At 46.2% G+C, this 24,144-nt stretch overlaps 1 protein-coding gene across 9 annotated transcripts; it reads right to left on the bottom strand.

Moving 5' to 3' along the window:
- AKAP8L (A-kinase anchoring protein 8 like) lies at window positions 1–23,662 on the bottom strand. 9 transcript variants are annotated; one of them, XM_019486322.2, is made up of 15 exons: window positions 23,577–23,658; window positions 19,231–19,310; window positions 18,192–18,224; window positions 16,877–16,975; window positions 15,113–15,344; window positions 11,424–11,889; window positions 10,804–10,927; window positions 10,568–10,614; window positions 7,405–7,441; window positions 6,096–6,204; window positions 4,108–4,249; window positions 3,588–3,693; window positions 2,428–2,558; window positions 1,695–1,790; window positions 1–1,034 (listed from the first exon to the last, which is right to left on the bottom strand). In XM_019486322.2, exons 4-15 carry the CDS (start codon window positions 16,914–16,916, stop codon window positions 606–608), a joined length of 1,959 nt encoding a protein of 652 aa, XP_019341867.1. In that variant the 5' UTR covers window positions 16,917–16,975; window positions 18,192–18,224; window positions 19,231–19,310; window positions 23,577–23,658; the 3' UTR covers window positions 1–605. The 9 variants fall into 9 exon arrangements, with proteins under 9 accessions (XP_019341867.1, XP_059588433.1, XP_059588432.1 ...); XM_059732450.1 differs by having other exon boundaries at window positions 16,877–17,745; XM_059732449.1 differs by having other exon boundaries at window positions 17,376–18,224.
- Between the last annotated feature and the right edge of the window lie 482 nt (window positions 23,663–24,144).

Consider the following 24,144-nt stretch of genomic DNA (forward strand, 5'->3'; position numbering starts at 1 on the left):
TAATCTCAGTGTAGTGTTTTATCTCCACCCACTGGAACATTTACCTTTGAATGGAAGCATTTTACAAACAATACAATGTCAACACCACTTATTTTTGCTCTGCATTGAAAGGAAGAGTAAAACATTGGGAAAAGTACTACAGTCACATGGGAATTATGCAGAATCTTACAGAATGTACTGCAGAATTTAAAACTCTGAAATTGAGCTTCCAGCAGTTCCAGAAAGACTGGCTAAGGGACAAACCACTTTTTAAAATATATAAAAGTTTCTTGGGGGGAGATGGTAAGAAGTTTCATTTGCCAGACTGTGATGTTGTATATGGTGCATCAGCAGTTTTTGTACACATGCTAAAAAGGAAATTCTCCTAGTACAAAGCCATCTAAAAACTCAGACTGCACAAAACTTAGCTACTAAAATGAAGGTTTGGTAAAAAAAATCTATTTCCAAAAACACTTTACAGATAAAGGTTTCCAATTGCTGTAACTAGGTGAAAGTTTAGTAGGATAGTAACCAAAAACAAGTGCTATGAGGTTTCACGGAGGCAGTTATGCTTTAAAATAAAAAGTCTGTCATGTGTTAAGCACATCATCTTCCCCATCCAGAGTTCACTCTGGAGGCTCCTCCTCTGCAGGCTCCTTGTCTGCTGCAGCAAGTCCTTTGCTTTCTTCTTCACCTCCTTCTAGCAGGTGCTCCTCCTCACCAGTGAAAGCTTCCTCTTCGGCCTGTGAACTCTGCTCCTCTGGGTGTTCTGTATCTGCCTCTGCCTGTGTTTGTGCTTCTGCTTGTGTCCCTGCTTCTATCTCTGTCTCCATCCCCATGTCCTCTTCCTCCCCCAGATTCTCAGCTGCTTCCACTTCTGGATTTTCATCTTGATCTTTGCTTTCCTCATTTTGATTCTCTTCTTCACAGTTTTCTTCATCATCCTTGTTTTCATCTCCCTCTTCAACTGTTCCTTCTGCATTTCCTCTGGTTCCACCCTCGCCTTCCTCGTGCTCCTCTTTTTCTTCTGGATCATCTGTGAAGGGATTCTCACCCTGTAAGTAAGGGCAGAATTATACTTGGCAGCTGCACTTGGACATATTCTTGGCAAACTCAAGCTTAACACTTTCCCACTTGGCTGGAGTCACTCCAGTCAAGGGAGGAATTTCACACTGAAGTAGATACAGGTACATGCAAACTTCCTACAGGGAGTGACTTTGCTGATCACTGGTCTTGGAAGAGATTTCTAGACCAGGTAGTATTTGTACTGAAGCAGAGGGTTTAACCCCAACAATTCCTACATTAGCCAACCTTAAAAGCACAGGCATCATCTTAACCTACCAATGTCTGTTCTGTTAGAGAAAGTATGCGCATAAGTTCATGGCTACAAACAAGGCCTGAGAGGGTGCTCGAGTCCTACACTTCTGCTGATCTGAGCAGCCTGCTTTCAGAACAGCAAACTTAATGTGGAAAGATTTAAAAACCCAATTGGTCTGTTTAGAACAGCTGTTTGTGCTGTCAGGAAGACAAAGAAGACAGTACTTTTGGCTACTAAAACTTACATCCAACAAAATGGAGCAACTCAAACCAACACTTGAGTCTGACATTTTATTGGAAAGGTACTTAAGACATTCAGCTTGAGGTAGTAAGAAATTTCTGTAACGCAGTAGCTAGGAGGTGCTCTATTCAATCCAGGTTCCTCTACCAATACTTACCTTCAAGTACCGCTCCAGCTTCTTGCTGATCAGTTTATTGTTAAGTATACTTCTTGCAACTACTAAAGATGATTTCTTAGACTGCTCCATCATGGCCTAAAGGGAAGGGGTGAGAGGGGAAACAAAAACCCGTAAGAGACCAGAGCTGATTTTTCTTGTAGTGGGGGAGGTTACCACTTCAGTAGCTACAGCTCATTTCACCATATTTCCATCAGTCCTCTGTTTGGATTTAAAACTATAGTTTCAAACAAAACTTCCCAACACATCAAAACCCCCAGTGTCAGGGACTGGGTTTTCCGCCTACAGGCTGTGGAAGGCCTGAGGCCCTGGTAGCAGGTTTTTCTGTTGCACTGCACGATTTGAAAAGTTGGCTGTAAGCAAGTGGAACCTTGCCAACACCTTTTTGAACAAGCGAAGACTGTATTGTAACTGTAGAACACTAAAACCACGCTGTGGTGTCCCAACTGTAATTTGGGAAGTTACTATAAAGTACTAGCAAAGCCATGCAGACAGCTTTAATTCTATAATAATGACAGCAACAATAACATTAGCTGCTTTAATTCCTGATTTTAGACACTTTCCCCCCTACCACAGGCTCCAGGAATGCAACTATATCCAAGCTAGTACTCCAACTCTTTTATTGGAAAACAGACTCCCGCTGTAGGGACAGGAGTCTCTGTACCTGTTCAGCCAGCTGATGACAAGCATTACATCTTGCTAGCAACACACTTACTCTACGGTTGTGGTTGTGGTCAAGAGACTTCAGATGCTTCTGGATAATGCCATACTGCATTGGGATGAAGAGGTCACATGCAGCACAGTGAGCAGCCTCCACTTTTTTAATAAAGTGCTCCATGCTGATATCTGAAACAAGGAAAGAGCTTTGTTCATCAGGATTTAGCTTGAGGTCCTCCGTTCCCACCTCTGCCACCACACAAGTTCTGAAAAGCAGCCTGAGCACACTTATTGTTTAAACACATGCACACGCTCACAGAAACTGTATTTTCTACAACACAACTCCCGAACTTGATCCAGGAAGATGAGGAAAGCACTGCGTATTTCCAACTAAACAGGCATGTGGCTGCACACTTCAGAGATGAACACTGCAGGTCACTGCTGTATCAGCATACCGACATAACAGGCAAGGCTTTTTCAACTAGCCAGGTGACTTAACTGGCTTGGATGTAGACAACACACCGAGCAGCTTTTATTCTTTACCAACATAGAGAAAAGTTCCTGCAAGCTCATCCAGCCTGAAATCAATGCTATCCAAATTAAGTATAGAGGACATTAAAAGCAGAGCTCTGCGGCAGGAGGATAAAGGAGGGGCCAGCTACAAACAGTTGTTCCTAATCAAAACTCTGGCTTTCCACAAGCCAACAATAGCTTTTTAAAGCATGGGTCTGCCTTGGAAGTTGGCTACACAGGAAGATGCATTTTACTACTTAATGGGTCTGCTCTGTGCCTGATAGGATGAGACAATTTCATTATCTTAAATTAAAAAATCCTTCCTTCCTTTTCTTGTTGGCCCCTCACAGCCAAGTCTTCTTCCCTGTAAGCCAGTCCTGTTTGCCATTTTGCAGTGCACAGAGCTAAGATGGACCTGGCTGACTTCATAGCTTCGCACTTCTGTTGACTTGTCAGCAGCAAAACCAGATCTGCTGAACCTTTACAAATAACAGTGACTAGGAAAGAATCCAGACTGACCCCACATCAGTTTTCCAACTTGCTACTTGCAAACTGGGTGTATTTAATACATTCAGTCAAACACAGGCAGGGAAATTCACAGCAGCCTCCCTTCTCCCCCCCACCCCCATTAAGCAGCTGTTTCTAGCCATGCCTTCAAGTAGCTTTGTGAGATCAAGAAGTCAGAGCATGGGAAGTGACTCCTACCTTGGGTAAGATCTTGGTCTCTGTAGATCTGTTGAATAACAGCATTGATATCTTCAATTGCTTTACGGCGCTCTTCTGTTTTCTTAGTTTTGTTAGCGACATATTCCTGCCCAGTACAAAAAACAAAAACCCTACTACCAATTTGGCTGTATGGGACCACATGCACCAGACTGTACCAGTTCAAAACAGCACTCACTGTTTGCATCCTCAGTCTATAGCACAACTGTGGCCCACTTCAGGATACTGCAACCTTAAATTCCAGCCCAAATGCCTGTCTGGGGCAGGGGGTAAGTAACCTGCTCAGTCACAGTGCAGAGATGGCAATTTTCAGCTACTGTTGCTCAGTTCTAACCACACTGTAAAAGCAGATCCATATTCACATATGGACTGTCTGGGACTACTTAAAAGTATCCATTCATAACCAAATGGAGAAGTCTTTTCTAAGGTCTCCAGCAAACTACATGAAATGAGACTGCATTGCAACAGCCTAGAGAAGAGAAGAACATAACCAAAGAGTCACCTGGAGAAAGTCAGCTGTTTGCTGTGGCAGTTTGGTTCCAACAAATTTGAAGTGCTCCTTGTGGAATTTGCTCTCCAGATGTTCATTCATCTCATCATCGTAAAATGTCCGATATTTGCACAACGAGCAAACAAACTGAATCCTACCGAGAGAGTCAGACCCAGGTGAGAAAATGATCCCTCAAGCTTAGACCCCATTCCAGGCTCCCTGTCACAGACAACAGCTATTTTCCTTTTACAGGTGTAGTATCTTTCAAATAGTATTATGCCTAGCTTCTAGGGCCACATCCTTCCTGCAGTTTATCATCTAGAGCAGGGGTGGGCAATTATTTCGGGTGGAGGGCTGCTTACTGAGTTTTGGCAAGCCATCGAGGGCCGCATGACAGGCAGCCGGGGGCAGATAAGTATTCATTTTCTAAATTTTTTAAGGGCCCTGCAGGCTGGATAGAATGACCTGGCAGGCTGCATCTGGCCCGCAGGCCACATTTTGCCCACCCCTGATCTAGAGCAACTAGACTCCAAAAGGCACCATGAGCAATCCCCTCCCCTCCGCCTCCATTACTAGGTCCTTCAGAAATGGATCAGGTCTCAATTTAAAAGATTTTGTGACAATAAATCCACCACAGTAGGACACACGGGTGGCTGATCAAGGCAGTCTCAGGGGCCTGCTGTCATTCTTTATAAAACAACAAAGGTTTTGAAGAGAGGAATGCTGAGCCCTGTGCCCTCATTTTGCAGTGACTCATTAAACTACAGGTGCATCTAACACACCATCCAGTTTCTAGGCATACTCAGGGCAGACATCCAACCAGGGTGGATCCCATGGATGGCAACTCTCCAAGGGGACATGCACCCTGCAGGTGGCCCTCAATGCCCACATTGTGCACCCCTGTGGTACAGCTTTTTTATGTCCCAACAGTCAGCTGCCCTCCTTGATAGAGCTGTGCAGTGTTGAGCTCAGCCACTGGACTGGTTACAGCATGATCTGCTACATTAAAGAACTCTCTACCATCAGCTACTTAATTGACTGACTGGTCAATGGGTCACTCAATCTCCATCTATTCAGACAAGTTTCTGTCTGGTGACATCTCTGGACCCTCCTGTATAACTGTTCTTTCTTTATTATCTAAACACCTGAACTAGACAGACAATTAAGAACATACAAGCCATCCTGGATTAGACCAATGGTCCATCTAGCTCAGTATCCTATCGCTGACAGTGGCAGAAGTGGATACTATACAGGGAGAGCACCAAACCAGGTATCTCTAATAATCTATTCCCTAATTCAGTACCCTCCCTGGTATCCGCCATTAATAGAGCTATCAGCCGTGAATGTATACAGTCCCTTGCTGAACCTGGCTAGGCTGTCTGTCTCCACCACTTTCTGCAGCAATGAGTTCCACAAGTTAATTGTTATATAAAAAAGTCCTTTTTCTTGTTAGTTTTAAACCTGTTGCTTACTAATTTCAGCTGGTGCCCCCTAGTTCTAGTGCTTAAGACTTGGTGAACAAGTTTCCTATTCACTTGGTCCAGACTCTTCATGATTTTATAGACCTTTTATTTTTATATCTCCCCCCAGCTTTCTCCTTTCCACACTGAAATATCCTAGCCTTTTCAGTCTTTCTTGGTATGGCAACTGCTCCCTGATCATTTTGGTTGCCCTTCTCTGTACTTTTTCCAATTCTTTTTTGAGGTGTGGAGACCAGAACTACCCACAGTATTCAAGATGTCAGTGCTCGATGGATTTGTATACTGGATTGATGTTCTCCATTTTCTGTTTCAAGATAGTAAATACTCTTGTACTTATATTCTACTGTTGTGTCAACAGCTTCTCATGAGGTGCACTTTGGAAGTGGGGAGGGTGAAGTAACATGCCCAAGATTCTACAGACAGGCCCTTGGAGCCAGGGCTGAAAGTCAAAACCCATCTCCTTGGCCCATGCTCCACCTACTGCACATACTCCTTAAACTCAGGTGAGTGAAAGGCTACCTTTCCACCATCCGATCCCGATGCCTTTTTTTCTGCCTGTCTTGAGTTTTCTTGCCCGCTTGCAACTTGCGCTTGATTTGACTGATCTCTTCTTGGATCGTTAGAGCACCTAAGCAAATAAGACAGGTTGTACTTTCTGGCAGTACTTGAGATGGAGGAGGATTTACCTGGACAAGTTTAGCTGCCCACCTGACCAACCCACATAGCTTGGAGAGTTGGTTTAAAAGGGATGCCTCAGCACTAGAAGATGGCTGCTGGAGCAGGCACACGAGTTGGGTATTAGAAGATTCTCCTGCCCCCCTCTGGGCTTTCAGTACAATGAAACAGAGGCATTTTTTCATCATCCAGCCTCTGATACACAATGGAAGAAAAAAAATAGTGTATTTATAACAATGTAATGCTTCTGCTGTCAGAAGGGGAAGCTACCCCGGCCTTGATCAATTATGGGTGCGATTGTTTTAAGAGATAGCAGCTCCAACCCCTCTGCCATCTGTACGTGACATGGTGAAGGCTGGCAGGAAAAGGCTTAGATAGGAAGAATTAAATTATGCTAACTTTCAGGACAGGGCAGAAGCTCCCTTATCACATGGCAGTACCCCTGGAGTACAGCCGCGTATACTACTACCCATAATACTGAACCCAGTCAGCACCCAGCTTGCAATCAGGTTTCTGCTCAGGGAAGTTCTTCCTTCAGAAAGAGGCCATTCTGCTCTTCTCAGCAGCCCTCTCCTGCCAGCAAGGACAGACAGGCTAAGTGATTTATTCTACATCCAGTCTGCGGCACAGCAGGAAACTCCAAAATCCCAAGTTAATGCCCTGACCACTGCACTATGCTACCTTGTCTATGGAACAAGCACTGCATCCTTCTCCCTGTAGATACTATAAGCCTTACGCAGGACCATTAGCACAGGACAGGAGCCAGGCAGTCACAGGACACGGTTACCCTCCATCTTGACCTGCAGCATCCCCTACTCTAGCACTATACCCACAGACAAAGTGTGCCCACAATCAGGTACTGTGTGCACAGACCACTGCAGCTTTTAGGTCACCAGAGAGAAGCCAAAAGGTGACAGATAAGGACAGAAGGGGTCAGTGAAACTAAATGGGTTTGAAGAAAGTAGTCCAGGGCAATGCTGGAATTGAATCCATCCACAGAATAATATTGAACTGTTTATTCCAGGGCAGAGGCCCCCAAATAGCAGAAAAGTTATGCTTGGTGGAAGGATAGTCTTAAAAGTCTTAGGCCTCCCCTAATGGAGCACCAATGCCCATCTTCCAAGCATGCTTTTATACATGCACGTAGACTCACCTTTTTCAGAATCTTTTCCTTCTTCATCTTCACCCTCCTAAAATACAATTCCAAGAAGGAGTTATTGAAAGCATCCAGCTATAAACAGTCAGCCAATAGAGGATGCAAGAGTACACTGCAAAATAACCTCATGTCTCCTAGCTAACATTGCCACCCGAAACACAAAACCCCTCTTAGCTTCTGATGAAACACCGCCTGCTCGCCCAACCTGATGAATGGTGACAATAACAGTTCCTCCCCATCCCATACCCATATTTCAACAAACTCCTTATTCACATGGTTTAAGGCAGGAGTGGGCAAAATATGGCCTGCTTTGGCCCACAGAAGGGTTTTGTCTGGCCTATGGCAGGTCCCTCAGCGCCCAGCCCAGGTGCAGAGAGCAGCCCAAGCTGGAATGCACGATAGTGCTAGACATACCCACCAAAAGAGCCCCAGCACAAAGGCAGCTGCTCCTGTAGCAGAAAGCCCCCTTTTCCTCTTGCCTGCATTTGCTCTCCCCTCTTTGGATATGTTTCTCTTTTTCTACCTTTTCTTCCTTCCTCTCTCTTTCACTTTAAGATAAGGAATTGTATTTTAAAATTTGTATGTGTGCATTTTGTATCTCCCCTTGTAGTTTAGTATTTTTATCTATTTGTGTGCCATGGCATTTGTAGCTTATATTTTATACTCCTCACCTTTCAACTTTCAACTAAATGTGTTTTAGTAAGTTATACATTGTAACATTGTTAACAAAGGCAGGAATCAAACTGCCCTTCCCTGTATCAGGCTGGCCTCTGAAAGAGTGAGTGAATCAGTGATTGAATGTGTAACATGGAAGCAGGCAGCAATTATCACCTGGAAGCTGAACTCAATAGAAGACAGGGTAACAACCGGGAAATCTCTATACCTCACTGATCAAGGGCTAGAAGCCCTGGCCTGACTTAATCAACACCAGAGACCAACTTTTGGGCTGAATATCTCCAGATCGACCACTCCCAGAGCCCTATTCTAAATTCATCAACAGACTCCCAAACCTGCACATACATGCAGATGACCCCTGGGGCTGACAGATGCTGTCCAGTAGCCACCGAGGGGGGGGGGAAGTCCCACGAGGGTCAATGACCCCTGGATTGGGCAAACCAGAAAACTGGGGAGTCACCAAAGTCTGCCAAGGACAGATAAAAGGCAGTGAGAAGTGACCTTCAGTGGCGCCCTCTTGATCTCCAACTCAACCAGACCTGTCCAGCCAGAAGGACCAGCCGGCGACCCCCTTCTGGAAGATAACACCACGCTGAAAGAAGCCTCAATGACAGACTCCAGCGCTTGTAGGATAGGTATACCTGACTCTGTAGCCTGCTACTGTGTGTGTGTGTGTGTGTGTATGTGTGTGCATGTGTGTGTGTGGACCAGCCCCAAGGTTTATGATTACAGTGTTTCAATCCGCCTAATAAACTAGAATTTTAAGGATCCCGAGTTGGACATTTGTAACTGTTCAACAGATCCCTCAGCGCCCAGCCCAGGTGCAGAGAGCAGCCCAAGCTGGAATGCCCGATAGTGCTAGACATACCCACCAAAAGAGCCCCAGCACAAAGGCAGCTGCTCCCACCTACCTGCCCCAATCTTTGGAGGGGGCATTGGTGCCAAACACAGGCTGCAGGGTCCTGTGCTGCCTTCGCAGAGCTGCTGCTCCTAATCGCCCCAACTGCACCAGCATCTCCAGTGCAGCCCCTGTTGTGTAGCCCTCACCTGGCACTTGCTGATGTGCCCCATGCAGCCCTGCTCAACCTGGCCCATGTTTTCCCTTTCACATGGCTGAGACCCTCCACTGCTCCCTGCTGCCTCTCAAGCCCTGATCCATTGCCAAGCTCCCACCTGCACTCCCTTTGTTGCCATCCCCAGCTCCTTCCTGCCACACCCAGGGCTGCAAATGGCATTTACTTATGTCTCTCTTCTGGCACTGTTCAGACAAACTTAATGCTCAGCTCCATGTAGTGCCAGGAGTCGGGGCATCCACAGAAAGAGCTGATCCCTTACCAGGACTTCAGAGCTGGTGGAAGCCCCTTGCATTTCGCTGGCTCTGGGGCCCTTCAGCTGCCAATGCCTGGTCCCATCAGCCATGAAGCTGCTTCTTACTGTTCGGTTCCATGGGCTGCTGCCACTTGGCTAGGGATCCCAGCCCCTTGCTCCCTGTCCATCCACAGACCTGTCCATGGACCCAACCTGGCCAAGCGCAGAGTACAGCCACAATCGGCTGCCTGCACATCCCTGTGACAGGTGCCAGTTTCACAGGCAGGGATGTGTGGGGAGCATCATCTCATAGTTGCCTCTAAGTGCTGACAAGCTGTTTCCACTGGAGAAAGTTATCCCACACATAGCACCTTGCTCTCACGCTACTGCTGCAGCTACTCTATTTCCATCAATCCCTACAGCAGGGATGGGTAGAATACAGCCTGCAGGCCAGATCTAGCCCACCAAGGGATTTTATCCAGCCTATAGCAGGTCACTCAACCCACCCAGTCCTGTGTGCAGTGGGGTGGGGGCGGCATGGTGTCTGCATTCCACTTCAAGGCAGTCCCAATGGCTGCTCCTTCCAGCTGTTGCCACTACAGTCTCCACCACCAGAAGACCCAGGCACCTTGGCCCATCTGCCCTGCATCTGTTGGCAGGGGTGCTAGACAGAATGGATAAAGTGGGGACCCCATGGGGAGGGCACACTTGGTTGGGTGGATGTGATGGGGTCGCAGGCAGGTGGGAAGTGGCATCTGGGAGCAGGATGAGCAAGCAGGAGCCAGGATCACAGGGCAGTGACATCCTTGTTCTGCAGGGAGTGGATTGTGACTCTGCCTTGGGCCCTGGCCCCACACTGTCAACTGTCCAGTGATCCCAGCCCCAGCCTGCTCCTCCTGCCCACCCAGTCCCATCCCATCCACCGAGCCAAGTGTGCTCTGCCAATGGGGGGTCCTGGCTGATCTCCAAGGAGACCCCACTCACCTGCTGTCTGGTGCTCCCAACAGTGGGTGCGTGTGTGTGTCCCCATGCCATGTCAGCACCTTCTGCTTCCCTGCCCCCAAGCCCACAACGGCTCACCCAAATTCCTGAAGTGGCCTTCTAGCCAAAATAATTGCCTACCCCTGCTCTATGGTCTTAACTGTAGAAAAAGTTTAAGCATCCAAGCATTACTCACAGCTTTGGAGCCCTCCTTCTCTGCAGCTTCTCCTTCTGTCCCCTCCTCTGAAAGGCAAGGCACATGTCACCACTCAAAAAGAACAGCTCAGCAGCTCACAGAATGGTACTAACAGTTTACCACCGAACTAGCTATGCAAGAGAAAATGGAATCCCAGTCATGGCATCCCAGTCAGGGAAATAAATTCCTATCAGGACTAAAAACCAAGCTGCTACCCAGCAGAGAGTGGTCCCTACCATTGTCAGAGTCAGAATTGTCAGAGCCATCTGTTTTTGCTGCTTTGGTGTCAGGCTCATCAGAGCTGTTTGTCTGCTTTCTCTTCTTGGCAGTGGGATCTTTCTTAATTTTCTTTTTCTGCATCTGCACCAGGGAAAAAAAAAAAAAGCCATCAGTCCCTGAAAAAAAATGCTGGACGAGGATGGGGTCTTGTAACTAATAATACACTTTGTGAATACACCTTGAAATGTCTGTATGCTGCACTAAGCTTCCCTACAACACACAGTTATTTGACAGAGTCAGTTGGGAAGGAGATCACACTGCACAGTCCTTCAACAGGCTGCTTTCCTACAGCATGAACCAAAAATACACACATTTTTCCATCTTTCATCTGCAAAGCTTTTACTTTAACTGTTCTGTGTATGAGTGTGGCACTGGAAAGGAACAGGGCCTCTTCAAACAACTTAGAAAGAATGCCAAGATGCCAAGCTACCAAGTCACAGAGATAAATTTTACACAGTGGGACTGATAGTATTTAGGAAGCAGGGCCCGGTGCACTCAGACCAGCACGAGTGCTTTCCTGGGAAGTGTTTAACCTCTCGGAGGTAACGGGGCATGAAGGGAGTGCACAGGTACTTACTTTAAAGTCTGCGTCCCACATTTTCCAGTTTCTCCTCATTCGCTGTTTCATGAAGCCTCCTCCAAAGCGGTTTCCAGAGAAACCTCGCATTCCCTGGAACATGCTGAGTTCAGGGATAATGTTGTGCGAGAAGAGGGAAGGGAGCCTATGGGAGCCATGGGGGCCAAGGCCCCGCCCTCCCATAGGCTGTGGCGGCTCATTCCATTGTCCGCCCATACGCCCGGAATAGGAAGATGCCATGGGTCTGTTATTTCGGCCGTCTCTGGCCCAGTTCTGACCCCGCTGGCCAAAGTCGTCCCGTGCTCTGTTGTGGTACTGGTCCCTGCGGTTCCCATAGTAGTTGTCATAGTGACCTTCATAGGCATTGTCGTTGTCATGTTCAGCCTCACTGTAATCATAGCCAGATCTGTACAGATCACGGTCGTTCAGTGAAGACCTTGAGTCGTAGGACTCATATGAATCATACCTGCAAGAGTTGCACAGCAAGCAAGGAATCCAGTCAGTAGCATATAAGGCACCATGAGCCTGCCAAGAAATGGCAGCAGAGAGGTTAAACAAAAAAACAACAGCACTGTTCCAGTCTCATTTATAGCAAACAAGGCTCAGAGGTTTCACTCAACATGGGAGGTTTTCCTTGTGTGATACAGCAGCAGGAGACAGGACGGGACAGGGCAAGGGCCAGATGATGGGCATAAATAGAATGATTCAGAGCAGCAGGGATTCGGTTCAACCTCCATTCGTCACAGAAGGATCACAATTTTACAGTGAGATTTCAAATATGCTTAGTGAGCTAGGAGTCCCTCAAAGCTAATTTTCAGTTTCTCTGACAGTGTCACATGCTGATCTTTTTAAAGAAAAAGATCCTAAGTTGAGCAAAGGTTCCTCAGGTAGAGGTAACTGTAGATTTTCAACTGGGCAGAAATTCAGATTTTTTCAGCAAGACTGAATTGGTTCACCTCCCCTCCTCCTACTTTCCTGTCAGCAACACCTGAATCAGACTGAACAACTTGAAGAGTTAAAAAGAAACACAAAGCTAATTAGACTACAGAACAATAATTCCATTTCCCCCTTCTATTCTGAATAGTGAGGAGAAATGGGTTTATACAGACAACAGGTAAACATTGAAGTTCTCTGGCAGAATTCAAGGCCACAATTATATAGTATAATATAGTATAGGCACTTAATCTGGTATGATCATCTTGTGTTGGTAAAACTCTTTCCAGGCACATATTAAACCATGTTACTACTGGTCAATAGATTTCCTACAAAAGCAAGGTAAGCAGGACAGTTTCATAAATACTAAACCTGCCAGTGTTTTATACTTAAAAAGTCTGTAGTACTAAAGTAGTAGCTCTGTCCATCCTCTTGCAGGAGTTGACAGAGCCCTAGGCTCCAGCAGACATGACATACCAGAGTTTAAGGAAAGATTTATAACGTTCTTCCTGACAGCACACTGCTTTGACTGCTGACCCGTGGTACGAGGAAGACTCACAGTCGCCAGAGCAGAGCACAAAAGGGTCACGTTACACAAGGAAGCAAGAACACAACAGCAAACTAGGACTGATCACCGGGGCACAAACCCTAACAATTATGCTTCATAGTGAGGGCTTGAAAGCAAGGAAAGAGGAAAGAAACGATGGCTGAGGAGGAGACATCATCCTAACTGCAAGGCCAGAAGAGAACCACTCCAAATAGATACACAAAACACCAACAAAAAAACCCCCAAACACACCTGTTCAGGCTACTGGCAACCAACTAAGTCTTCAGACAGTGCAGCTACTTGTGCCCATTTACAGAATGCCAGAGCCTCTTTTGATCCTATGAAATGAAACCACTGCTCTCACCCCATTGTTCCCAAAATGGTTTACCACACTGCCAGGATTTTTGACAAATTCTTGCTTTCACTGAAGGTTAAAGGACAGAGTTAATGGCCAACTCCCATCTGCCATGACAAAATTGAGGTCTAGCAGAAATAAATGTAATGGCTTGCATGATGCTCAAGGATGGGAGCAGCAGCTGCTAGTTGCACTGCCTACATAAAGGATAAAAAAAAAAAAACCCTGTAGGATCCTGCATTTAAGAAATCAAAATCTGAGAAAGATAAACTACCTGTTCACCTGGGGCCCATCAAGGATCCATTCCTCTCCCCAAAAATATACTTTTAGACTAAAAGGTAAACAAATGACTCCATCAAAGTCTGCTTGAGGCAAGAGCATAAGCAACTGCCTCCATCAGACTCAGAAGTCCACTGCACATTTGTCATCTATGCCATTACTACAATTAGCATAACACTTTTTAATATACAATCAACGAGTCACAGGCCATTCACAACTGCTGAACAATCTTTCTTAGTTCTTGTTATACTATCTAAAAAACCAAGAAACTAAGTTCCAGATTCAAAAAAACAATGTCAAGTTGCAAATGAACCTGAATTTACTTAACACAAAAGGATGCAGAATGCCATGAGAGACATTTTTAGGTATCAAGTCTTACCATTAAGAGACTATGTTTTAATTGTACAGGAGGTAGCCAGGAACATTCTCTACATCGGGGTAGGCAAAAAGTCTAAACCACAGGCCAGATCGGGCCCATGATAGACTCCGTTTCCATCTGTGAGCAGGGGTGTGCAGGCAAATTGCAGCTCTGACCTGGCCCTGCACTATCACCACCACAAAATCTTGTCCCTGGAGCAGCTCCCTGCCCAGCTGTGTGCCCTGCCAGTGCTGCTTGGGCTGGTCCCCATGGAGACGCAAAGAGCACAGGGCCAGGATGGCCCTGCTCTGTCAAGGCTCCCCCCTTCATGGAGATCAGCTGGAATAGCACAGGCAAGGGCTGCTGGGATATGGAGTCTGGCCACCGGCCAGATCCACCATTTTGCCCACCTGTTCTATGTGGATGTAAATCTGCTATTGTTCAAATGAGTTCTTGTACACAAGGAAGATACTTGGATGTAAGAACTTGAAACAGACTGACCAGGATGAACAGATAATTCACAACAACCTAGAATGAGCAGCTGTCTCGGAAGTATTACAGCCAAGAGAAACTCATTTTAAATTGAACACAAGAAGCAATGACAGAGAGCATACCCCTTGCTAGCACTAAACACCTTTCAGATTTTAAAATGTTAAACTCCTCTCCTAACCTCATCTGGATGTCTGCACCAAATTCCCAAACAACAATCCAGAACCAGAGTAAAACATCACTTCTAAAAATCAGGACTAACTTGATCTTAAATTTAAGATCAAGCGAGGCATGTGCAGAATGATAGCACTGCTAAAAAAAATAACTGACATACATTAGCAAGCTCCCACAAGTGAAAATATTAAGGAACATGCTTTGCTCATTTTCAGTATAAGGTTTATTTTCAAGTGTATCAAACAAGAGTACTTCATGAGATGCTGCATTAGTGAATGCACCAGTCAGGCCATTGAGGATACTTTGCTTCTCAAGCCTGGGTACAAATGCTTCACTTAAAAAATAAACAGATAATAAAAGGGAAAGTATATGAGCCAACTGGTTGTTGACCCATTCCTCACACCAGCCAAAGTGCAAAGACAAAGCAAGAACAAGGCTGAGAAAGAAGAGGCACCCATTCAGATGGACAGAAGTACTTTAGAGTGGAGTTTTCCTTGGGAACAGATGCTAGCCTAGCTATTACTGAACCTCTTCAGCTTGAGCTCTACACTCACCTGTCTCCACCTGAGCCATAGTGTCCTTGCATCGTGTCCGTTTCTAGATGAGACACCATATCTACGTGCTGGTTAATTTTTGCTAGATCGGCATTGGTGCCAGTGGAAGCATTAGGGTTCATGTCAGTGTCTGAATTAGGCATTTCCCAAGAGTTTGAACTGGCCATACCATACCCATAATTGCCAGAGTTATCCTGACTGTATCCATATCCATAACTATATCCTTCGTAACCTGAAATAAGAGAAGAGACATTTAAATTTCCAATGAAGTGACTCAGCTAACATTTATTCAATTTTAGGAGCTCCAAAACTGTCTCTGCCCACATAATATTTAGATATATTTTGAAATGCATCTGTTTTTAGTTTACAAGTCACCTGCCAAGGGTATTTTTGTGGTTTGTTTTTAAGAGTGTGGGTGCCCCAAAGCTCTGTGGCCAGTATTACACAAACCCAGAACTACACAGTAACATTCCATCATCCTCCCTTGCCAAAATGTATGTCATTAAACCTGCAATGCCTGGTCTCATTCCTCCTGGTCAGGAATGGGCTGTAGCATGACATGCAGAGCCCTCCACCAATCACCATCCATTCAGTGGATAAAGCATCATGAAAGAATAAGGTCCAGCTACCTTCTGAAATTATAGCTAACGCTGCTGTAAATGATTAGGTGTGTATGAGGAGTGTGAGTTGGGAGAGAAGGGGGTACAGGATGGTGTCTTCAAGACAGAACCAGTGGAGAGGCAAACCCATGCAACATTCTGACAAGAGAGGTCAGGAGCCATCCATATGAAGTCAGAAGAATTTCACAGTTCTGAACTCACTAGCTCACTTCATAGACTTGAGTTTTTTCCACCTGGATTATATGGTGCTGTCTATAGTTTATTCTTCTAGAGACATGCAGGACTTCCCAAGATCATAAACCCTTATTAATTTTATGACAAGTACTATACGTTCACATGGCTCATTGTCTCATGGCAATTCTGCTCCTTCTCTGGCCCAAATGTAAAGGAAAGAAATGGGTTTGTTGTGTCAGTCTTGGGTGGCAGAGGAAGCCACTACCCACTAAGACTGCAGATAAAGGTAAAAAAACAGTGAAACAGCAGACAGGTTCCATGCCATTTCCCCTTTCTGACTTATGTACCGAATTTTGCAGCCATTAGAACAGTTTTAAGAATTTGTATCGCTTCATAGTGTGACCCACAAGGCAGGCCAGAAAGATATAAAAGCTTGGAGGCCCTACATTATATGAAGGGCAGAAGAGAACACCAGAACACTTGGGAGTTTTTCAAGAACATCCCAAGAGGATTGGAATCAATACAAACTGCGAGAGTAGATAAAAGCACATAGGATAGTATGACCAAACCTGAAACAATACATGCTTAGGGTGCACTGTGTTTGAATAAGTTTATTAATCAGTAAATTGTAAATGTGCCTGGCACCAAACATGACTGATCATGAGGAAAACATGTAGAACAATACAACCAAAACTGCGTAAAAGAGACAAAGAGGCTAATTATAAAGTTCAATAACCAGCAAGTAATAGGCAATGATGGAGATTTATATAAGCACTTTTAATGTACTAAAACAAGTAAAAACAGAAATGCACGTGGGATTTGTGTTTAACTCTGCACTATCCGTGCTGCTGGCCAGTCTGATCACCTGGCTGACAGCATGAATAAAGTTTATACTCGCTGAATAGAAGCTGCCTGCTTATACAACCACGTTACAGGACCTAGCAGGCCCTTGGGACAATACATGGAGGACCTTTTTCAGGAGAATAACCGGATTTTGCGAGTGAAAACATCTGAATTCCAGCAGGACAGGTCACTTGAAAATCCTTAGTCTAGGATACCATTTCACAACCTGTGGGTCACAAGAATATATGAGAGAATTGGGAACAAACTTTAAAAATGGATTCTCCTTTAAAAGAAGAAAAGTGTGGGAAAACGTGGCTTTTCTCTTGCAGTTTCAGCCTGTAGGGGACGGCTTGGGGCCCTCTCATGCCCCACACACCCACTCTGTTCCCTACACACTGTGGGGCTGGATCATTGATGTTTACAAATGGGTCCTGGTACAAAAAAAGGTTGAGAACCACTGGTCTAGGAGACAGGGCATTTGGCTAACTTCTGGACATCTGGATTCTACCCTTGGCTCTGCCTGCATCCTGGTGCATCAATCTGGGTTAGTCATTTTCTTTCTTGCCTTTCTTCTGTCCTGTCAGCTTGGACTAAGATTCTCAGAAGAGAAAGTGATCACTACTTACCTGTTTTGTACCTCTCTCTGAGGCGAGACTGTTAGGCAGATAAAACTGTGCTAGCAAGTACCCTGCTGTATCTTGCAAAAAGGACTGCTGGTTGAAAATGGAAATAGTGATTAAATCTTTCAACTAGCTCTGAAAGCATCAAACAGGTCATAATATCCTTGAATGACTGGAGAAGGGACAATTTTGTGTTTTGTGCACTGACCAGAACCAGCATTTGACTTGATTGCAGTCATAGTAATACAAATGTTCTGCTAATTTTGCCCTGCTACTCAGTCTTTCTTTTGGTGTGCCAATGAAAACATGCAGATCAGCAAGGTTCTACTGTGTAGTCAGGCACAGCTCTCCAGCCTGGCCAAGATCAGCTCAGCTTCTGGAAAAAAGCAAGGATTTGCAAACAAACCTGTTTTAAGTTTCTCCCTAAAGTCAGGGCCACTACTATTCTAGAGACATTGTGAGCAGGTTCTGACTAAAAGTCACTGGACTAGCACAACAGACTAGAAATTCAGTACTGTAGCACAGTAAGAAAGCGGCTTCTCTGACAATCCTCAGTGCCACTTCATGGAGGACAGATTTCAGATAGAAGGATTGAAGGAAGCTGGTTCTGGGCATGTTCTGCTGACCTGAATAATCAGGATAGAACCAACAAACTCAGTGAGGCACAACAGAAGGCTTCATCTGACAGCAACTTAAGCAGATACAACTCAGATATAGGGAACAGATTTCACCTGTGGAAATCTGTCATGCTTAATCATTTTTCTACCACCTTCATTTATTAATGACCCATGCTCATGATTATTTAGATTTCCCTATACTTACCTCTGTTTGTCCCAGAATTCCAGTCTCCATAACCTAGAAAGAAACAAAAGAGTGGTCAGAACCCAAGTTTACACAGTAATTCCAGCAGCTGTAGCTAAAGCTCAAGAATCCTCAACTCTGAACATCCCCAGCATCACAGCAGCCCATCTAGCTGTCTCACACCAGACACCCTTAAACTGAGAGGCCAAAGCCTGACCAACCCATATCAATGACAAGTAAAAGGCACATACTGGATAGCACCATCTTGCCTCACAAATTTTAAATTCCAGCTTAAGTGTCTGGCTCTTGAGACTACAGGGATAGCTTTCCACTTGTGAATGGGCACTGCCTGTTTTTCTGAGCTACAGGAAGATCACTGCTGGGAACTGGAGATACCACTTGTCTATGGTTCAAGTCATAGGCCAGCACATGATGCCACTGTAGACTAGAAGGGAAGCTGCTGTCCACACCAGTAACTAGCTCTGAGCATGGCAGTCCAGCCTGAGAGCTGGGATGTGCTCTCCACAGCTTTTCTGCAATATAAAGTTACCCATTATTGATTGGTACAGTCACACTGATGCTAAACCTGCTTCAGCTCCAACTGTAATCAGGGACAAGCCATGATGTTCATTTTAAACATGGTTTCTGAGACTGCACAAAAGCCAGAATGGTCTTTGATACAAGTACAACTGGTCCCTCTTCAACTATCACCTTTAAAGTGAAACTAAACTTTTATTGTCCATAGCATTGGCTCATAACCTTTTTAGACATAAAATTCCCTCGGAAACTGCCGGTTCTTAGCTTTCATTCAAATTTGCGACTATGGAAAACATAATAGTTTTTCTGTTGCAAAGAACTCAGAAAGCACATAACAAGTGTCTGACACCATGGATACCAATGTGAAAGCTCTGAGTTTATTTTGTGAATCATAGTAGGCGTTTGTACACCTAAAAGTGCCAGTATTGCACCTTAAAGGAACTTGTAGTACCCTGGCTGAGATAGAGCAAGCAGTTTATTTGTGTTCATATGAATCTAGATAAATGCATAAACACAATCATACCCACTGGAAGAACAGTCTTATGTAACAGAGGATTGTTGTCTCAGTTCTTTTATGTGTGGGGGAGCACTGTCTCACGATTCCTGCCAGGACAAAGATAAGGATGTTTTTCTTCACTCAGCTTGTAAATGTTTGCATGCGTTTTAAATCAGCTCCCATCACAGATACACAAGCTAACACACTAAACTCTAAGCCATGCTCCTTCTACAAGCTAAACATTTAACAACCAAAGAGCTACCTAATTGTAGATAGCACTTACAACAATCAACAGTGAAATCAACCAGGAGATTGTACAGGAAAATAGTATAAAAGGAAATGAATGAATATGTAAATACTACAGAAAGGAACAGAAATAAGAATTGTTAATTCAAGTTATACCAGGGAAGAACTCTAAACATACCAAAAAGTCCACCAAGAATTACAGTTTGGTATAACCTCAGTGATTTTTAACCCACCCTGTTCAACCGAGTGTGGAGCAAACTATTAGCCACTGGGAGCACAGGAGCTTCTGGGGCCTTGAGATCCGTTCAAGGGTGCCAAACAGGCTGCACTGTTAGGTGTGCAAACAGGATTCACAAGATAAATCCAGAGATTTCAAATAGGAATTTATAATATTACTGCCCTGTTGTGGTTTTTCCTAGTTTTTTGCAACAGTTAAATTGCTCTATTATTTTCCATCATCAAAAATGAGTGAAAATTAAGAGCTAGCATTTTCCAAGGGGCACCTCAAGTCTACCGAGGTGTGCCTCAAGTCTAAAAAGGCTCAGAACCACTCACCTCTGTTCTGTAAAGCAAGGACATAGGTCAGGCCCCAATTAACTCCACCAGCTGGTATGTGCATGGATCTGAATCAGTGGTGAATATGAGGAACTCCATTTTGTATCAGCAAGACTGCCTGGTCTTACTGGAATTCCTGACACACTTTGGTGCCCCAGTAGCTACAGTTATATCCCTCCCTCTCAAAAGCACTGAGGCTCTGACTGTCTTGTTCAAGTGGCTGGCAATTTCTGGCACTGAATTCCTATGTGCACTCTGCTCTGAAGGGAAAAAGACAGTTAGGGGTTTTTTTTAAACTGGAATTTGGACCCTCATTTTGCAAGGATGCTTACCCCAGAAACACTCTCCAAATGAGTCATTAGAAACAGTTCCACATTATTAATCAAGTATTATATGTCCCTCCCTCCCTCGCCCCACCAAAAAAGTAATCCTATAATCCATGCAACGTAAACTGATGGAGAATAGGTTTAGGTTGGAGATCAGAAGGCAATATTTTACAGTTAGGGTGGCCAAAATCTGGAACCAACTTCCCAGGGAAGTGGTCCTCACCCCTACTTCGGGCAAATTCAAGAGGTTGGACGATCACCTGTCTGGGGTCTTGTGAACCCAGCATTCATTCCTGCCTGTGGCAGGGGTCAGGCTAGATGATCCGTTCAGGTCCCTCCTGACCCTAGCTACTATGAAACGGATCTATATCACTGACAGCATACTGAATAGGCACAGAACAGAGCCCAAAATCCAAATGCCATGGGGGACCTGAGCCTTTAAAAGAAGGGGTAGGGGAGCTCTAAAGTTAACTTTCTGAGTTCTGGACATTCAAAGTCATGTAATTTTAGGACAAGTCACAAATCCATGATTAGCAGAGTCATTTACTAGAAGCTTGTCAAATGGAGAATAATTTGACCTCACTATCTGAAATTTAATAGGCTGTTGCAGTCAAGAAATACATTATGAAAAGCTTCACCTACCAGCATGAACTGCATTCCTAATTCAAGGATAGAGGCATACCTTAAGATAAAAGTGATGTAACCCACTGTATTTCTATTTGGAAGTTCCAAAGCTGCATCACAGAAGCAAATTTATATTGTACTTTTCAACACACAGCATCTCAAAGCTCTTTATAAACCTACTGAACAGCCCCCTTTAACTTTCATGCAACAATAAACCCCCAACTTAGCCATTCACCTGCCATGATGCCAGATCCCAGAGTTCTTCCTGGCTGGGACAACACAAAATGTTAGCAGATGGCTTTGCTTAAACAGCTTCTTTGGCAGGTGACAGGGGAAGATATCATGGCATATTTGGCATGGGAAAGGGATGGCAAGTTGTAGGAAGCCTTGAAGTAGAAGGAAACAGGAGTCTGGCATACAAGAAATTTAAGGGGAGGGTGCAGAGAAATGGAAGATGCTTGACCTGGAAAAGCAACAAAGTGCATGCCCTTCTAGTTCCATGACTCTCAAACAGGATGCTGTGAGATCCATTTAAGGATGACACGTAACATTTGCACCGTTAGTTGTGCCAACACCTATAGACGATCCATGAGATCAACCCAGAGCTTTCAAACAGGAATCCATGGGGTTGCAAAAAGATGACAACAGGTCAGAAGGTCCAAGTTCTCTGCAACAGAAGACTCGCTATAGCGTTTTTCCATAGTCAGAAAAAACAACAAAAGCCAAAAGCCAGCATTTTCCTTGAAGCTAGTGAGGGGAGTCTTGAATCTAAAGAGTTTGAAAACCACTGCCTTAGTGACACATGACCAGAGCCAGGTTACAGTCAGCATACAGGAACTGAATCATTTCATGTTTACAAGTGTCAAAAAACAAAACAAAACAAAAAACCCCACTGTTTAAAACACCTTGATATACAACTTTCCCATGAGGCATTCAATAAACTTAATTACTCCAGCAATCTGCCTCAAAGCCTTAACAGATAGAAACAGATTTTAAATTAAAGCCTTCCACTCTGTAAAAACCAGGTAATCCCCAGATAGTAGCTTCATAACCCATAAGCCTAGAACCACGTGACAGGCCTAGCGCAGAAGTGGCAGCCAATTGTGGGGGCACAAAGTGAACCAAGCAGGCAGGCAAATCCAGGTGTGGATTCAGCTACAGGGCAAAAGTTTCCTCCTAACACCAGCGTACACCCCCGGAAACTGACATGACATAGAGGTGTCGGGCAATGCAAGACTTAAAGCCCTAACTCCACTAGTTTGCCTAAAGCCTATCCACTGTATTTTAAATCAGAGTAAGACTACTTCCATCCTAGAAGAGAAGTTTTTCCAGCAGCATTATCAGCTCTGAGCTCTGCTGGGTTAGGGACCTGACACCGCTAATGCAATGGTTTCCTTTATGTTAACTCGAGACGTACTAGCAGAGTGGTTACTGCGTTTCATAAAAAGGGGCTCAAGCCTCAGTCAAGACTAGGAGTCAGCAACCTCTTGCCACCATAGGCTGGTGCTGCTAATGGCTGCAGATCCCTGTCCCTTCTCCCCCCAGTGTTCAAGCCATCTGCATTAACCCTTGATGCAAATCCCCAGCCCCTCTGCAGCAAAGGTAAGCACAGGCATGAGCAGCAGGGAGAGCTGTAGAAGGGGGCACTGCAGAGAGGATGGGCAGCTCTCAGCTGTGCCAGCCCATCTCCACCACCCACAAAGCCCAGCAGGCCCAAGCCAGATCCACATCCAGCCCACAGGCTGTCTTGTCTGTAGGCACTTGCTGAAGGCCAACCCTGTCACTCCAGTTGAGAAGTCAAAGGCAGCCAGGTGGGATGCTAACACACCAGTGCTGGTCACAGAAAGAGGCATACTTTATCCCCACTAGCCTGAGGGGGGCCAGTGGGCTCTGGGACACCTCTGTCCTTGACAGTAGGTTCATTCCTTTAAAAAATGTGAAAGCATAACTCAGCAACGAGGGCCCACTAACGGTTCCCCTTCTTAGCATAGCAGCCGTCTCCCAACGCTGCAACAAGAGGTACGAGCTCTGGGCGCCCAGCCCTCGGCCCCAGGGCTGCCCAGAGGCCACTACTGGAAGTGGGTGGGAAGGCAAGGCCCCAGGAGATGGAGACGGGCATGACCGCACCACATCCCGTGTCGCTCTGGCAAAGGGCTTCTCTCCCGAGAAGGTGCAAGTCTCCCCTGCCCTCCGCCCGCCTTCGGGACCACGCAGTGGCCTCCCTCTCCTGCCCCTGCTGGGCCGCGGACCCGGTGACACTAGCAGCCTCCGCTGGCTCCTGGGACCCGGCTCCCCCCTGGCGCGCTCGTCCGAGCCGCTCCCGCGGCCGGTCCCCCTGCTCGGGCCCGGCGGCGGGCTCTCGCCGGGGCCCTACCCGCGGGCCGACCGCGCTCTCGTGCCCGCAGCGCGGCCGCCGAGGGCAACCGGGGAACGGAAGGAACAAGGGCCCCCGCCAGCGCGCCTGGGGGAAGCAGCAGCAGCAGAGCCGCCCTGCCCGCAGGCACGGCCGGAACGACCCCGCGGGCACCGACACAGCCAGAGCCAAGGCTGCGGGGGGGGAGGGCGCTGCCCTCAGGCCTGGGGGAGCGCGGGCAGCCGCCATCTTGGGCCCCCCACCCTCACCTGAGTAGCTCATGATGGCGGCCCCGCGCCCGCACCCGCTCCCCGCCACCTGCACCAGACGGTAACGGCCTCGCGCCAGCCCCGCCTCCCGACCGCATTGGCCGCCAGGGCCCACCCCCTCTTGCCCGCCATTGGTGGCCGGGCTAGTTCACCCCGCCCACCCGAGTCCTCTGCCCTCGCCCCCGGAGGAGGAAACTTCTGCAGGCACTCGTGCTTTGTTGGAGGAGGGGGGCCGTCAATCAAGGCCGCTCTGGCTTTCCATAGGGAGCGGCGTCCATCCGTCTAAAGCCCCCTCCGAATGCCAATGGCGGAATGGGCTGTCAATAAGATCAGCGCCGATGTCTATTAGTTGAAATAAGGATCGCTCACCTCAATCCTGGAGACAGGAGAGAGAGGCTATTGGCCGATGAACCTGTCAATTATACAGTGGGCGTCGCCAGCACTCTCTTGCCCTCTGATTGGTCAAAAGGGACCAGGTGGTTCCCAATGGCTTGGTAGAACAACCGGCGTCGATGCTGTACTTACCTACGGCAGCCCAGCAGGGCCACACTTGAAAGGTAGCTGGTGT

The sequence above is a fragment of the Alligator mississippiensis genome, chromosome 8 (genome assembly GCF_030867095.1).
Source record: "Alligator mississippiensis isolate rAllMis1 chromosome 8, rAllMis1, whole genome shotgun sequence".
NCBI classification, from domain to species: domain Eukaryota; kingdom Metazoa; phylum Chordata; order Crocodylia; family Alligatoridae; genus Alligator; species Alligator mississippiensis.

What these genes read in the sequence shown, in the direction of transcription:
- AKAP8L (XM_019486313.1), bottom strand. An exon ending in AGAAGGAGGGCTCCAAAGCT is followed by an intron (nt 7,442 to 10,567) that starts GTGAGTAATGCT and finishes ATTGTATTTTAG; the next exon opens with GAGGGTGAAGATGAAGAAGG. An exon ending in AGGAAAAGATTCTGAAAAAG is followed by an intron (nt 6,205 to 7,404) that starts GTGAGTCTACGT and finishes TTATTTGCTTAG; the next exon opens with GTGCTCTAACGATCCAAGAA.